Raw genomic sequence first — 14,725 nt, forward strand, 5'->3', positions numbered from 1 at the left:
ACTCCAGAAGATGGTGCGCATGTGCCACAGAGCGCACTTTGCAGATGCTGGTGAGCAACCTGCATGACCTGGACATGTGGGGCACACAGCAGTGTAAGCAAACTATACCCCCACTGTGCATAAGAAGACCAGGTGGGTTGCTGACACCGTGAAGGCGGTGATGCTGTAGCTGCTGACCATAACATCTTGGCAGTGCATTCCAAAGGCTATGCTGATGCCATGAGAAGTAGCAACATTGGCAGCCTGGTCATCAAGCTCAATTCATATTTGATAACATGATGCAGCAGATGACTGCTTTTATGAAGATAGCTGTAGAAGCATCCAAGCAGTCAGTTGGTCAAGTGAAGGTAGCACATTCAGCTGCTCTGCATACCCATGTGCACAACAGTGCGAGTGGTCAGCTCACTGACCACCACCATGTCACTGCGCTGGTGCAAGATTATGATCCACACCTGAAAAGGGTCTACCAGAGGGCAATCAGAAAGACGAGTCCATGCCACTATACACATTGCATGGGACGCACAGATCCTCAGAGTTCTAGCAGTCCACTGACCCTGGAGACATAAAGGTAGACAGAAGGCAAGATAGGGCAACAGAGTTAACTTGTTTTAGTCATTAATTTGTATTTATACTGCATGTGATGTAGTGTTTATTTATTTGCTTTATCTTTCTGCACCATGGTTGGTTACACAAGACAAAAAGAATTTAATTTGAGATACAGTAGATGTGATTTGAACAGCTGACATAAGTGATGGGATCTGAAGTTTGTGTGGGTGAGGGGGCAGGGGGTGGGGGTGGGGGTGGAGATTGTTGTGGGGCTGTCTGCTATGTAAATGATTAAGTTGTTTTTTCAGTGACAATGCCCTTCTTCTTTCAGTGGTTATATTCCGACCAAACTGCCCACAGCCGATGTTCAGAAAACCAGCTTTGGTTGATTCTGAGATTGTGGCAGCTGCATTTGTTCCACACGCAAGCTATCACACTTCTCTGGTGTCATGGCAACAAACTTCTCAGCTATATTTCTTGGATTCGAATCAAGTAAGTTTTAGTCATATAACATAAATAAGTCTATCCAAAGCACACTGTTAGGAGTGTTACCTATAACTCAAACTTTATAAATAGATGTTGTTATAGTAGTAGAAAAGATACAAATGGAATAAACATCGTGAAAAGCTTCATGTCTAAAAGTAGTAGCAAGCGGTATGTTGCTGTTTCAAGAATATGATTTCAAAGGGCTGCAGCTATGTATTCTTAAAAGAAAGAAAGAACTGGGAGACAAGAGTGAAAGAACAAAATGTCATCTGCTTGTTGAATTGCAGTAAGGGAATGGGATTAGAATATGTGACACCTGTGAGCCTGTCCTGGCACAAGCAGGCTAAGTTGCATGTGACACATGACAAAGTGTAGTGGTGGTTAGTTATTGGAGGAGGGGAAGGGGGGGGGGGATGCATTAGCAAAATATGGAATCAGAGGATACAAAACTGCAAGCTTGTGAAGCAGCCAATGAAGTTCAGCATGTTGAGCAGAACGGAGGGTTCTGTTGCTGAATGGCAAAATTTGCCTTTGGCCACAACTGTTCAGTTGAATGAATTCCCACTGCCAAGCTCTGGCTTGCACTCCGCCATGTAATTTCCTGCTGCATTTTTCTTGTGCAGTACCTCAGTGTTTTTCCTTACACCCTTGTACTGTCATATCTTGTGTTTCTTTGTCCTTTTCCATGTTTGACACATTATCACTTACCTTCATAATGTTTTCCTCTCCAATTATAACTCTCTAGTGTCATTTCCAATCTCGCTTCCCCCCTCTGTAGCTACACTCCATTTTTAATTGTTCCTTTCCCTGAATATCTACATCAATTCAGAAAACTATCCCTCTCCATAGCTAAAATCTAGCCTCACATCCTGTTCCTGAAATGTTACCTAACCTATGGAATTCTCCTCCCCTTTCCCCCCTCAATTGTATAGTCATAAAAATTCCCATCTCTGGATTCCTCCCTTTCTGTCACAGCAACTTCTAAGATTTTGCCATTCCCTGTTCCTTCAGAGCCTTGTATGAAAAAATAATTTCTATGAACAAGTACCCCTGAACTACATATGTTCCCACCATAAGATATGCTTATTATGCAATTCTATTTCTCTACACACATCCCTCAAATTGAAATCCTTGCTATCCAGTAACTGGAAGAAAATGCAAACACGACCTTCAGAAGTTATCCAGTTTATTGTCATGCTACTCCCATTGTAGATTACCTCTGTCATACACTACCCATTGTAAACCCTACACCTACCCCCCCCCCCCCCTCCCCAGTGAAACAGCTCCCCCCACCCCCCACCCCCACAACTGCAAACTTCTGAAAGTTCCCTTATGTTTCCTTACAGACCTTTTCCGACCTGCTGCATCCTAAACTCTCCCTCGATAACCTACGAAATACAGAACTCCAAACACACTGGTTGTTAATCCATCCACCGAGAACCTCAAACCTAAATAAGTGTCGGTCCTTTTCATAGATCTCGTCAGAAACACCACATCCAAATTAAATCGATCAAAGATCGAATCTCCTTCTTGTGATCCTTTAGTAGAAGCAGTTATTTGCCATCAACCCCTTGAACCAAACCAACTACAACCATTGAATCTTACCTCTCTCTGTTCATACCGTCTTACAAAGTAAACCTTTCCCTATGCTACACATCCATCCCCTGGTTACCATCCAGGAATTTCTCATCTCCAACATGGCCTCAACTTTATTTTCTGGGTCAGTTCTCACCTCTGTGAAGGAAGTAGCAGCTGTCCAAAGTCTTAAGACCCCGTTTTGATGATTTTCTTTGAACTTGGGCCAATAGCTGCTGATAATTTTTTTTTTTAGTGATACCATTCTACTTGAAACTGTCAAATTTCGTTGTTTTTTTTTTCTGTAGTATCATACAGCTTTGGCCTTAAGTAATTTTTAAGTACCTAGATACAACTGTTGATATTACGATCGTCAAAAACCTCCAATGGCAGATATTGTCATATTGGTATCTTGCACATATTGTATACGTTGTATGTCAGCCATTTTCTTCTGAATGCAGATATTGTACAGTTAGCTCCATTGATATGGCAGCATGTCAGGAGGTTGAAATCGCACACAGCAAACTCCCAATTATCAGGTTGTGGATTATACTGTTTGTGGATTAGCTATGCATCGTTTGGCAGTTTTTGATAAAATGAAGCATAAAGTATTCTGTTATAATTAGAACCAGTAATCTGGTCAGAGCTGCCAGTGGTAGCGGTCGTGTGTACGTGAGGTGTGGTCACTTTTGTGAATATATATATATATAAAAATGAGGTGACTTACTGAACGAAAGCACTGGCAGGTCGATAGACACACAAACAAACACAAACATACACACAAAATTCAAGCTTTCGCAACAAACTGTTGCCTCATCAGGAAAGAGGGAAGGAGAGGGGAAGACGAAAGGAATATAATTTTTCCCACGTGGAATGTTTCCTTCTATTATATATATATAAAAACAAAGATGATGTGACTTACCAAACGAAAGTGCTGGCAGGTCGATAGACACACAAACAAACACAAACATACACACAAAATTCAAGCTTTCACAACCAACGGTTGCTTCATCAGGAAAGAGGGAAGGAGAGGGAAAGACGAAAGGATGTGGGTTTTAAGGGAGAGGGCAAGGAGTCATTCCAATCCTGGAAGCGGAAAGACTTACCTTAGGGGGAAAAAAGGACAGGTATACATTCGCACACACACACATATCCATCCACACATACACAGACACCAGCAGACATTTGTAAAGGCAAAGAGTTTGGGCAGAGATGTCAGTCGAGGTGGAAGTACAGAGGCAAAGATGTTGAAAGACAGGTGAGGTATGAGCGGCGGCAACTTGAAATTAGCGGAGGTTGAGGCCTGGCGGATAACGAGAGGAGAGGATATACTGAAGGGCAAGTTCCCATCTCCGGAGTTCTGACAGGTTGGTGTTAGTGGGAAGTATCCAGATAACCCGGACGGTGTAACACTGTGCCAAGATGTGCTGGCTGTGCACCAAGGCATGTTTAGCCACAGGGTGATACTCATTACCAACAAACACTGTCTGCCTGTGTCCATTCATGCGAATGGACAGTTTGTTGCTGGTCATTCCCACATAGAAAGCTCCACAGTGTAGGCAGGTCAGTTGGTAAATCACGTGGGTACTTTCACACACGGCTCTGCCTTTAATCGTGTACACCTTCCGGGTTACAGGACTGGAGTAGGTGGTGGTGGGAGGGTGCATGGGACAGGTTTTACACGGGGGGCGGTTACAAGGGTAGGAGCCAGAGGGTAGGGAAGGTGGTTTGGGGATTTTATAGGGATGAACTAAGAGGTTACGAAGGTTAGGTGGATGGCGGAAAGACACTCTTGGTGGAGTGGGGAGGATTTCATGAAGGATGGATCTCATTTCAGGGCAGGATTTGAGGAAGTCGTATCCCTGCTGAAGAGCCACATTCAGAGTCTGATCCAGTCCCGGAAAGTATCCTGTGACAAGTGGGGCACTTTTGTGGTTCTTCTGTGGGAGGTTCTGGGTTTGAGGGGATGAGGAAGTGGCTCTGGTTATTTGCTTCTGTACCAGGTCAGGAGGGTAGTTGCGGGATGCGAAAGCTGTTTTCAGGTTGTTGGTGTAATGGTTCAGGGATTCCGGACTGGAGCAGATTCGTTTGCTACGAAGACCTAGGCTGTAGGGAAGGGACCGTTTGATGTGGAATGGGTGGCAACTGTCATAATGGAGGTACTGTTGCTTGTTGGTGGGTTTGATGTGGACGGACGTGTGAAGCTGGCCATTGGACAGATGGAGGCCAACGTCAAGGAAAGTGGCATGGGATTTGGAGTACGACCAGGTGAATCTGATGGAACCAAAGGAGTTGCGGTTGGAGAGGAAATTCTGGAGTTCTTCTTCACTGTGAGTCCAGATCATGAAGATGTCATCAGTAAATCTGTACCAAACTTTGGGTTTGCAGGCCTGGGTAACCAAGAAGGCTTCCTCTAAGCGACCCATGAATAGGTTGGCGTACGAGGGGGCCATCCTGGTACCCATGGCTGTTCCCTTTAATTGTTGGTATGTCTGGCCTTCAAAAGTGAAGAAGTTGTGGGTCAGGATGAAGCTGGCTAAGGTAATGAGGAAAGAGGTTTTAGGGAGGGTGGCAGGTGATCTGCGTGAAAGGAAGTGCTCCATCGCAGCGAGGCCCTGGATGTGCGGAATATTTGTGTATAAGGAAGTGGCATCAATGGTTACAAGGATGGTTTCCGGGGGTAACAGATTGGGTAAGGATTCCAGGCATTCGAGAAAGTGGAGAGGGAAGTGAATAGATAACATTTTGAACTGGAACACATGTCCAGAATGTACTGCTTCTGTGCTACAACCATTTGAAAACGTGTTGGTATTGTGACCACTTTTACAAGTAATTTATTAGGTATGACCCAGTACATCACTTGTTTTACAGTTCCACTCATTAACAGCTAAAGAAATTTCCCGTTTAATTGTTGATGAATTCTCTTCAACGTGATGCATTACGGCCTCTTCCAATTCGGGTGTGCAGTGTGTCCTTGGAGCACCACGATCACACCTGCTGACAGTGAAGGTACCCTTTCTTGAAGCCATTGCATAATTGTGGCAAAAAGAATATGCGATGGAGTCAGACATTGTGGAGCACAATCTTGATAAAGACGACAAGCAGCTCTTCCATTATTGTGAGCTTTGTCATTCAGGAGGATCATGTTGGTGTATTCTGCAAACATGTACTCTCATCCATGTTGCTCTGACACTCACAGAATGTGAATGAGGCTCGAATCAGGTCAGAGATGTAGAACAGACATCAGCCAATCCAAAGTAACCACCCCCGCCACGACTTCATTGTTGCATACCCATCTAGCAAACATGTTTTTGAATGGCTGTAGACGTTTCCAGACAAGGGTTCCTATTCAAAATATTTTGTACTCATTCCCTTCTACAAGTCCAAGAAGTTCGTAACAGCAATTTCCAAACACCATGTCTGTGTGCCTAGTATTTTTCCTAGTAGCTAAAGGTCTCCAATCCATTTTTTTGTGGCAAATAATGCCTGAGTAATGAAATGTGCTTTCAAAAGTGACATGTAGCATGTTTTACAAATGCAGTAAACTGCAATTTTCACTGAAAACATGTATATTTTGGATTATCCATATTTTTTGATTATCTGTGTAGTCTCTAGTCAGCAAGCAACTAGACTTAAGAGAAAAATATTTCTGTGATCTTTTTGAAGACCTACTATAGAACGTTACTGCTTTTAGTTCCTTTTTATTCTTTTGCTTTTTATGGAATGTCTTCATGATTGTAATAAACTTTCTGCACTTTATTCTAAACTCTTAGACACTTAGGTTTATAACTTTTACTCATGAGTATCTTAATGGTCCCAGTTTGTGGGCAGTGCCTTATTTCATGCAATATGATGATTGTGTCCCATGATAACTAAAGAATGTCATCTTACTTCAGTTCATATTTATTCACCTTTTATTTCTCCAAATAATAGTTATAACTTCATCCTTATTTCTATTTTATGGACTTCTCATGACTGTAAACAACTATAGCCACAGTAGTGTTTAACTTTTGACTACATATGCATTTGTTTTACATTTACGACTATTTGGATGGGCCCAGGATTTATTATATCATAGTATTGTAACCTATATTCCTGTACATCTGGCATTTTGTATGCCTGTATTGTGGAATGACTTTAAACAACTATGTTCACAGTTTTTTAATCTTGTTTTCTTATGCTCATTGTTTTATGTCCTTGATGACCTTGATGGGTCAATGAGATTTTTTGCCATAATTCTTTTGATGTAATTTAATTTTTTCCTTTTTGATGCTTTAGGTATCATACTTTCCAAGTTATCTTGTTAGTTACTTGGTTAATGTCATCTGGCAGATTTGACATATACCACGACAGCCGTCTTACTTGGATGCCAATAGTTGGTAACAAGTAGTCACTGTTGCAGCTTTGAAATTGGGTCCTGTGAAATGTGCACATCATCACCTCCATGCCGCTTTGATGATAAATAACGGCATCAGTCAAGCAGTATTTTCACTGGCATTTCGATCTAAGAGCACTACGCAGTAACTTGCATGCATTTCTACAGCGCCAGTACTTTTTTTACATCCAGCCGCTATTACAGCTGTCAGATCCTCTCCTGCTGGATGGCACATATTGATATAACCATGCCATCTCCATGGGAACCTTCAGTGTTGCCTAGCTGCCATCTTTGCTGCTGTACAATCTATGAGCTTATGAAAAATCCCCACAAATGGCTATTGATGTTCTCGTAACAAATTATATTTCGTTATCTCTTGTATATATATTTTTATCACAGACTGACGTAATGCTGTTTATAGCAGTTACTTTATATAATATAAGGCACCTAGTACTACTTCTGTTGTTAGCTTTCATGTGACCATTTTGTATATACCTCATTGTAACAACCGTTTGATGTCCTGTATGCCTGATTGGTCATTGGTGATGTAAGTCAGTGTGCAGTGGCTGGAGCATCACGTATTTAAGCAACAGCTACATTGCTCTCCTTAGCACTTACTGTTCCCAGAGTCGTAGTGGCTGTTCCATTCACAGCCACCGTCTACCATGATGGGTATAATTTCTTCTTTTATTATTTGTTATGCAAGATGCATTTTATATATTATAACTTTCCTCTAATTCTATCAAATCTACGTACTACAGTGTGAGGTCTGATGGTGGTCTAAAACAGACCAAAACAAAAGGTTCTTGTGGTTGTGACTGTCATGTTCATTTTTAAGTAATAAAAAACGACGATGCTCCAAAAGAAATATTCTCAAAAATTATGGAACTTTTCATTATATCCTGGAATGGAGAACTTCCTCCCACAATCCATCCTGCCTCTCACAGGGTGATAACCTGCTGCCTGCCCAGTCCTCCTAGCCAAACCTACTCCCACCCTCTTAAAGCATATGTTGTATCTCTGTGGAAATCACAAGATCTCTCCTATTTACCCAATTAGCACATTTTATTCCTCTCCTGTCACAGACATATACTACCCAGTCAGAGCCAGTGCCCTGTGTGAAAGCAGTTATTTCATGTACCGATTCAGCTTCTGCACAGCGATTTGTGTTGGCATGAATACCAATCATCTGTCCATTGAAATAAATGGCTACAGCCAAACTGTGGCCAAGAATAAAGTTGTTGACTGCTCAGTGGTAGAACATGCTGTTGAGTACAACATGCTTGACTATTATGGCTGACTCACGACATGTTTCAACTGGCCCCCAAGCCTCCTTCCAAAACTAATTTCTCTGCTCCTCATGCATTCCATTTCACTCCATAAACATTAACATATACTTTTGTGTCTGCAGAATCATTCTTCCTTTGCTACTTTTTGTTAGAAAAATCACCTTACATTCATATATTGGTGAAAATATAACATTTATCATCAATATAACCACTGTTCAATAAACAAAGAAAGGCAAAGCTGTCATTAGCCCAAAGTTTGGTTTGAATATCAGAGCTTTATCATCTGTGGTTATAAATGGAGATGCTATTAACTCACACTTCCTTTATCTGCACAAGAAACGCATTCAGGAAATATAGTAAATTATCACTGCATTGTGCACATACTGCTCAGGCGAGGGAAAGGTTTAGATTCTCCTCTCATGTGACTGGACTGCCTTGAGGGAGCAAGTAGTGGAGGGAATTAGGTCCATCCTGCATCTGACTGTTACAGGGAAAGGAGTGAGGCACGTAGTCTGTTGTTTACCCAAAGACTTAACACTTTCATTGAGTCTTACTAGGAGGCCCATGGATAAGCGAACAGTGAACTTCAGTATATATTATTATCTTCCTTGGACTTATAACTGTGTTCTCCAGCCAGCTATAATGAGGCGAGGGTGAGAACCTAAAACTATATGAAATCCAAACTGAAAGGCAACATAGATTTTTTTCTCATTTATAAAATATTGCTAGAACTGAATATATTGCTAAATATTGCTGAATAGATTGCTAAATAAGAGAGCAAATTTTTGGACTGTGCGGGTTCCAAATTTCGAACATTTATCTTCTTAAGCAGTGATCCACACTTTGATAAACTATGGATGGTGAAATCTTCTGCATTCTCTCAGACTAAAAACCGTTCTGAGGCACAAATCAGTGTGAGATCACTGGCGGATGTGAAGCACTAAATCAATGCTCATGGACAGAAGAAATTTATAATTTTGCTACTGGTCTTTACAATTTAAAAATGATCAGATCTCTGTGACTGAATGAATTTAACGTTTAGGGAGTGAATATTCATAGTATCTACAAATGAAGAAATATTTGAAAAACAGTGGTGATGTGAGATGTAGCTGATGAAGAAATAATTGCTTTGGAGTTGGAGCACGCAGTAAGCTGATGTTCTATGCATGACCTCATGCAATTCTGATGGCAGATTTGACAAATTTAATACTGTGTAAATCTCCACATTTAAATTGTAGTAAATCTGTTTCAGGAGAGATAATAGGACTAATATTCTAACAAGATTTTCACTAATAACTTGCTATTATTGTATGATTGCATTCTGGATGTAAAGAGGCAGTCATCATAGACACTAATAAAGTAGTGTTGATAAACAGAAAAGATTGTGCCATGTCAGTTTCAGAATGAAAATGATATTTATTTCACTATTAACTCTAATTATCTGGAGCACCATGAACTTCAAGCACGCAGGCCATTTGCTACTGTAATTTTCCAAGTGAAAGGTCTTTTGGAAGTTTTGTGGTCTAATATGAAACAGTTGTAAAAACAGAACGACTGCCTTGCAGTCAATAAATTAATACTTCATAACTTTGTGTTTATGATGGTGGTGAGTAGAACTTTTATGTGTTACTATCAGTGCACTTAATATCTAAAGAGAGTCTCATCTGATGAGTGAAACTAGTATAATACCCATTGTATGGCTGTTTATCTAATGTTAAAGAAAGACATTCATTAGATCCACATAACAAAAATAAGTTAGAGCTGCAAACTTGACAGAGATTTAAAAAAGAGAAATGTTGACTCTGCAGTGGGTCACTTAATTCCACTGACGTAAGTTCATATGTTAAAATATGTTCTGCTGTTAATTGGATTAGTAACTGCTCTGTAACACTTAAGATTGTTTTTGTAGATAGGGTTGATGACGGTGTATTACACACAGTTGGGCATTAAAGAAACCTTTTGATAGAAAATAATAAATGGCGTAGAAGTAAAGGACATTGATCTGAAGTAATTTTACAGGAACTACTTGTACTGGAAGAGGAAGGTGCCAATAAGTACATTGACTCGGTGGCATTAGAGACGGTGCCATCATCTCTGAAACTTCCTCAGACACCATTCAGTGCTCTTATAGCAGAACAGACAAAATCATCTGTTTTGGATCCACTTGCAGAGACTCATCTACAGTTAGGAATTCCTGGTGATAAGGCAATACGAGAAGTAAGTAACAACAACATTATTTTAATTTTTTGTAATTCGATATTTATTAGATATCATTTAGCAGAGATACAAAAGAGGGGGGATGTAAATAACATAAGCAAAACTTTAAATTATATATGATTTTTGGTCTGCATAATTGCATCTGTGCACTCACAAAATTTTACTCGAAATTGAAACTTCATTTCTAATATTGCTTTACATTGCAACCCTGACCATTCAGTCTCAGAACTTACAGCACTAATAATAGTATGAAAAACAAATATAAATACTGAAAGATTGATGTTCTGCAGTGTGCTTTATCAAGTATAAAATACGTAGAAAATTTTAAGATATTGACTTATAAAAATACTACCTCTATACACTTTTTCTTTGGTAAGAATCTTGGTAAAATATAATACAAAATAAAGAACAACATGTAAAACTTGTCTGGTAATAATGATACACTATTACAGACAAAATCATTATAAGTTATAAATCAAACATTCAGTATATAACTAACTTTGTCTTAGAAATATCAACTGCTTTCTGTACAAGTTGAACCTAGAAAATAAAATTAATATTTCATGTAGTGCAGGCAGGAAGGAAATGTCCAGTGTTTTCGTCTTTGGAAGACATGCTGGTATATATATCCTGAAAAATAAGAAATATTTGTAAATAACTTTTCCAATTGGTAATAGACTTGTTTTATTGTATAACAATAACAATCTTTATGACCATTGGTCAACCTCTTTTATTTTGTGGTTCATTAGAGAGCTGGGTATAAGTTAGTTTCTCCAATTGGAGAAAACAATGTTGCAAATACTTAAAGCTTATGCAACCAGTCAAAATGTTGAAATGTTGAGTAACATACTAATCAGTATGACTGGTTGCGGGTATTATACATAATTTTCATGAGAACACAGCCATGTAAAATAACACTGCCATTGTGGCAAGCTTTTCATAAAGGTTCTTCTTTCTGCAAGCTCTGCCATTCTTCTGAATTAATCAAAAGTGTGTCTCACATGACATGAACGTCCTTATATTTCAAAGTGAATTCATAACATCAAGACAAGTGTTTTCCTAATTGAAATTGCACAAAAGTGTGTATTATGCCTTTTTTATGTACCAAATTGCTGAAGAAATTTAAGATCTTGTTCAACAGAAAAATGTACTTTTCTAAAAAGACGTTTGATTGTTGTTGTTGTTGTTGTTGTTGTTGTTATGGTCTTCAGACCTGAGACTGGTTTGATGCAGCTCTTCATGCTACTCTATCCTGTGCAAGCTTCTTCATCTCCCAGTACCTACTGCAACCTACATTCTTTTGAATCTGCTTAGTGTATTCATCTCTTGGTCTCCATCTACGATTTTTACCCTCCACACAGCCCTCCAATACGTTTGATTGTTATTGAAAACAAAACTAGAGAGGGATGACATTCTCCAATGTGAAGTCCAGGATTATGCTACTCACAACATAGAGGAGGCACTGAGTCGCAGACAGGTACAGTGAAAATACTGCTAAACATTGAAGGTTTCAGACAAAAAATCCTTCTTTGGAAGTAGAAAATACACACACACACACACACACACACACACACACACACACACACTGCAGCTCACACACAAATGGACACAGTCTCCAGCTGCTGTGGCCATTTGTGTGTGAGTTGTGCTTGCGTGTGTGTGTGTGTGTGTCTTTTCTATTTATGAAGAAGAACCTTTTTTTCAAAAATTGCAGATGTTTAGCAATCTTTTCATTGTGTCTGTAGCCTTCTCTGTGTGTCACGTAGCAATCTATCCTTTTCATAATATTGTTGTTATTCTTCAGTGTGAAGTTCCCACATAAATATCCAGGTAATGAACTGTTGAAATAAAACTTAAGGCTAAAGCTATGTGCACACCCAGCCATTGTCATGAAGACACCATAAAATAATTTCTAAAATAGCAGTTTTTGTGCAGACTTCGACTTCATAGCATATTTGCAGCTAGTTTGCAAAAAGCTTCAGTGCAAAGATAAACAAGCAATATATTAGTGTACTACAGTTTCCAAAATCTATTGAATGCCATTAATAAGAATACAGCTATGGAAAATCTGCAATGGACATATGAATGGGTGTAAGAATTGTATGTGTATTTGTGTGTGTGCTTCTCATCTGTTGAAGAACTTTGCTCAGAAGCTCTTTGCTAACAATCTACTCTTAAATTTGTGTATCCTTTGTCTACTCTTAAATTTGCATATCCTTTGCTGAGTGCCCCTCTGTACAGTGAATAGCACTCTATCGTAATTCATATTATTAATACGCATACTTTGTGCTATATACTAAATCTTCTTGAGTATATTTGTGGATAAAAAAGCTGTGAATATTAAGCATGCACCAAAGTGCCCGACTGTATTTTATCTGTATGAACAGATGTACTCTGCAAGCTCTGTATGGCTCTTTAGGCACTCTAATCTCTTTTCTGTTGGTCTCTTGTACCCTACGTGAGATACACAAGTTTTGCAGCAGATTTGTTGCACAATATGTTTTGATACGAGTTCTCTCAATTTACCCAGCATGGTTTTGCAAGAATAACATTGGCTTCCTCTCACAGATTCTCACTTAACTTCGCTGTGTGTGTCTCTCTTACATTTTTATTTGAGCTATACTCACCTGTTATGGTCCTAGGAGTCTGCCTTTCAATTCATTCAATGTCTTGTACGTTGCTCATCTATTGTACAAAACTGTGTTTTGATATCTTGATCTTTTATGAAATCCCAGGGTTGTCCAAATTGTATATCACAGCTTGTACACTATGTGATCGAAAGTATCCAGACAACCACCAAAGACAAACATTTTTCATGTTAGGTTCATTGTGCTGCCACCTACTGCCAGGTATTCCATATCAGCAACCTCAGTAGTCATTAGACATCATGAGAGAGCAGAACGGGGCACTCCGCGGAACTCACGGACTTTGAATGTGGTCAGGTGATTGGGTGTCACTTGTGTCATACATCCGTACGCAATATTTCCACACTCCTAAACATCCCTAGGTCCACTATTTCCATTGTGATATTGAAGTGGAAGCATGAAGGGACATGTACAGAACAAAAGTGTACAGGTCGACCTTGTCTGTTGATTGACAGAGACCGCCGATAGTTGAAGAGGGTCATAATGTGTAATAGGCAGACATCTATCCAGACTATCACACTGTAATACCAAACTGCATCAGGATCTGCTCCAAGTAGTATGATAGTTAGGTGGGAGGTGAGAAAACTTGGATTTCATGGTCGAACGACTGCTCATAAGCCACGCATCATGCCGGTAAATGCCAAACGATGCCTCACTTGGTGGAAGGAGCATAAACATTGGATGATTGAACAGTGGAAAAATGTTGCGTGGAATGACAAATCACAATACACAATGTGGCGATCCGATGCCAGGGTATGGGTATGGTGAACACCCGGTGAACGTCATCTGCTAGCGTGTGTAGTGCCAACAGTGAAATTCAAAGGCGGTGGTGTTACATTGTGGTTCTGTTTTTCATGGAAGGGGCTTGCACCCCTTGTTGTTTTGCATGGCACTTTCACAGCACAGGCCTACATGATGTTTTAAGCACCTTCTTGCTTCCCACTGTTGAAGAGTAATTCGGGTATCATGATTGCATCGATCGAGGACCTGTTCATAATGCACAGCCTGTGGTGGAGTTGTTACACGACAGGTGGAGTGGTTCCACGACAATAACATCCCTGTAATGGAGTGGCCTGCACAGTGTCCTGACGTGAAACCTATACAACAGCTTTGGGATGTTTTGAAACACCGACTCTGTGCCAGGCCTCACCGACTGACATTGATACCTCTCCTCAGTGCAGCACTCTGCAAAAAATGGGCTGCCATTCCCAAAGAAACCTCCCGATACCTGATTGAACATAAGCTTGTGAGATTAGAAGCTGTCATCAAGGCTAAGGGTGGGTCAACATCATATTGAATTCCTACGAACTTGTATGTAATTTTCAGCCAGGTGCCATACTTTTGATCACATAGTGTATGTACAGCTAAGCTGGGTTATGTCTTGATGTGAATTTTCATGTTCATTGAAGCTACTCACAATAAGCAACACGGCCCCTCCCGGTACCAGTTGTGGAATTTTAGGTTATTTGGGCATGAAAGTTTAAAAGGGACCTGGCAAATTTATAGAGGAAATGAGTTTTGCAGTTTCAGACTCATAAACCTGTACAAAAAAATAATCATCTAAGAATAAGAACCATGTAAAGGGTGCTTAT

At 39.9% G+C, this 14,725-nt stretch overlaps 1 protein-coding gene across 1 annotated transcript in view; it reads left to right on the forward strand.

The window, feature by feature from the left end:
* LOC126473133 (WD repeat-containing protein 75) overlaps positions 1 to 14,725 on the forward strand; it is a 195,330-nt gene that overhangs the window by 79,822 nt on the left and 100,783 nt on the right. Inside the window, exons 12-13 of the mRNA XM_050099988.1 lie at positions 878 to 1,038; positions 10,291 to 10,488. Of these exons, the coding sequence (XP_049955945.1) occupies positions 878 to 1,038; positions 10,291 to 10,488 (359 nt within the window). The remainder of the gene's footprint in view (positions 1 to 877; positions 1,039 to 10,290; positions 10,489 to 14,725) is intronic.

This window comes from Schistocerca serialis, chromosome 4 (assembly GCF_023864345.2).
Source record: "Schistocerca serialis cubense isolate TAMUIC-IGC-003099 chromosome 4, iqSchSeri2.2, whole genome shotgun sequence".
Lineage (NCBI taxonomy): Eukaryota > Metazoa > Arthropoda > Insecta > Orthoptera > Acrididae > Schistocerca > Schistocerca serialis.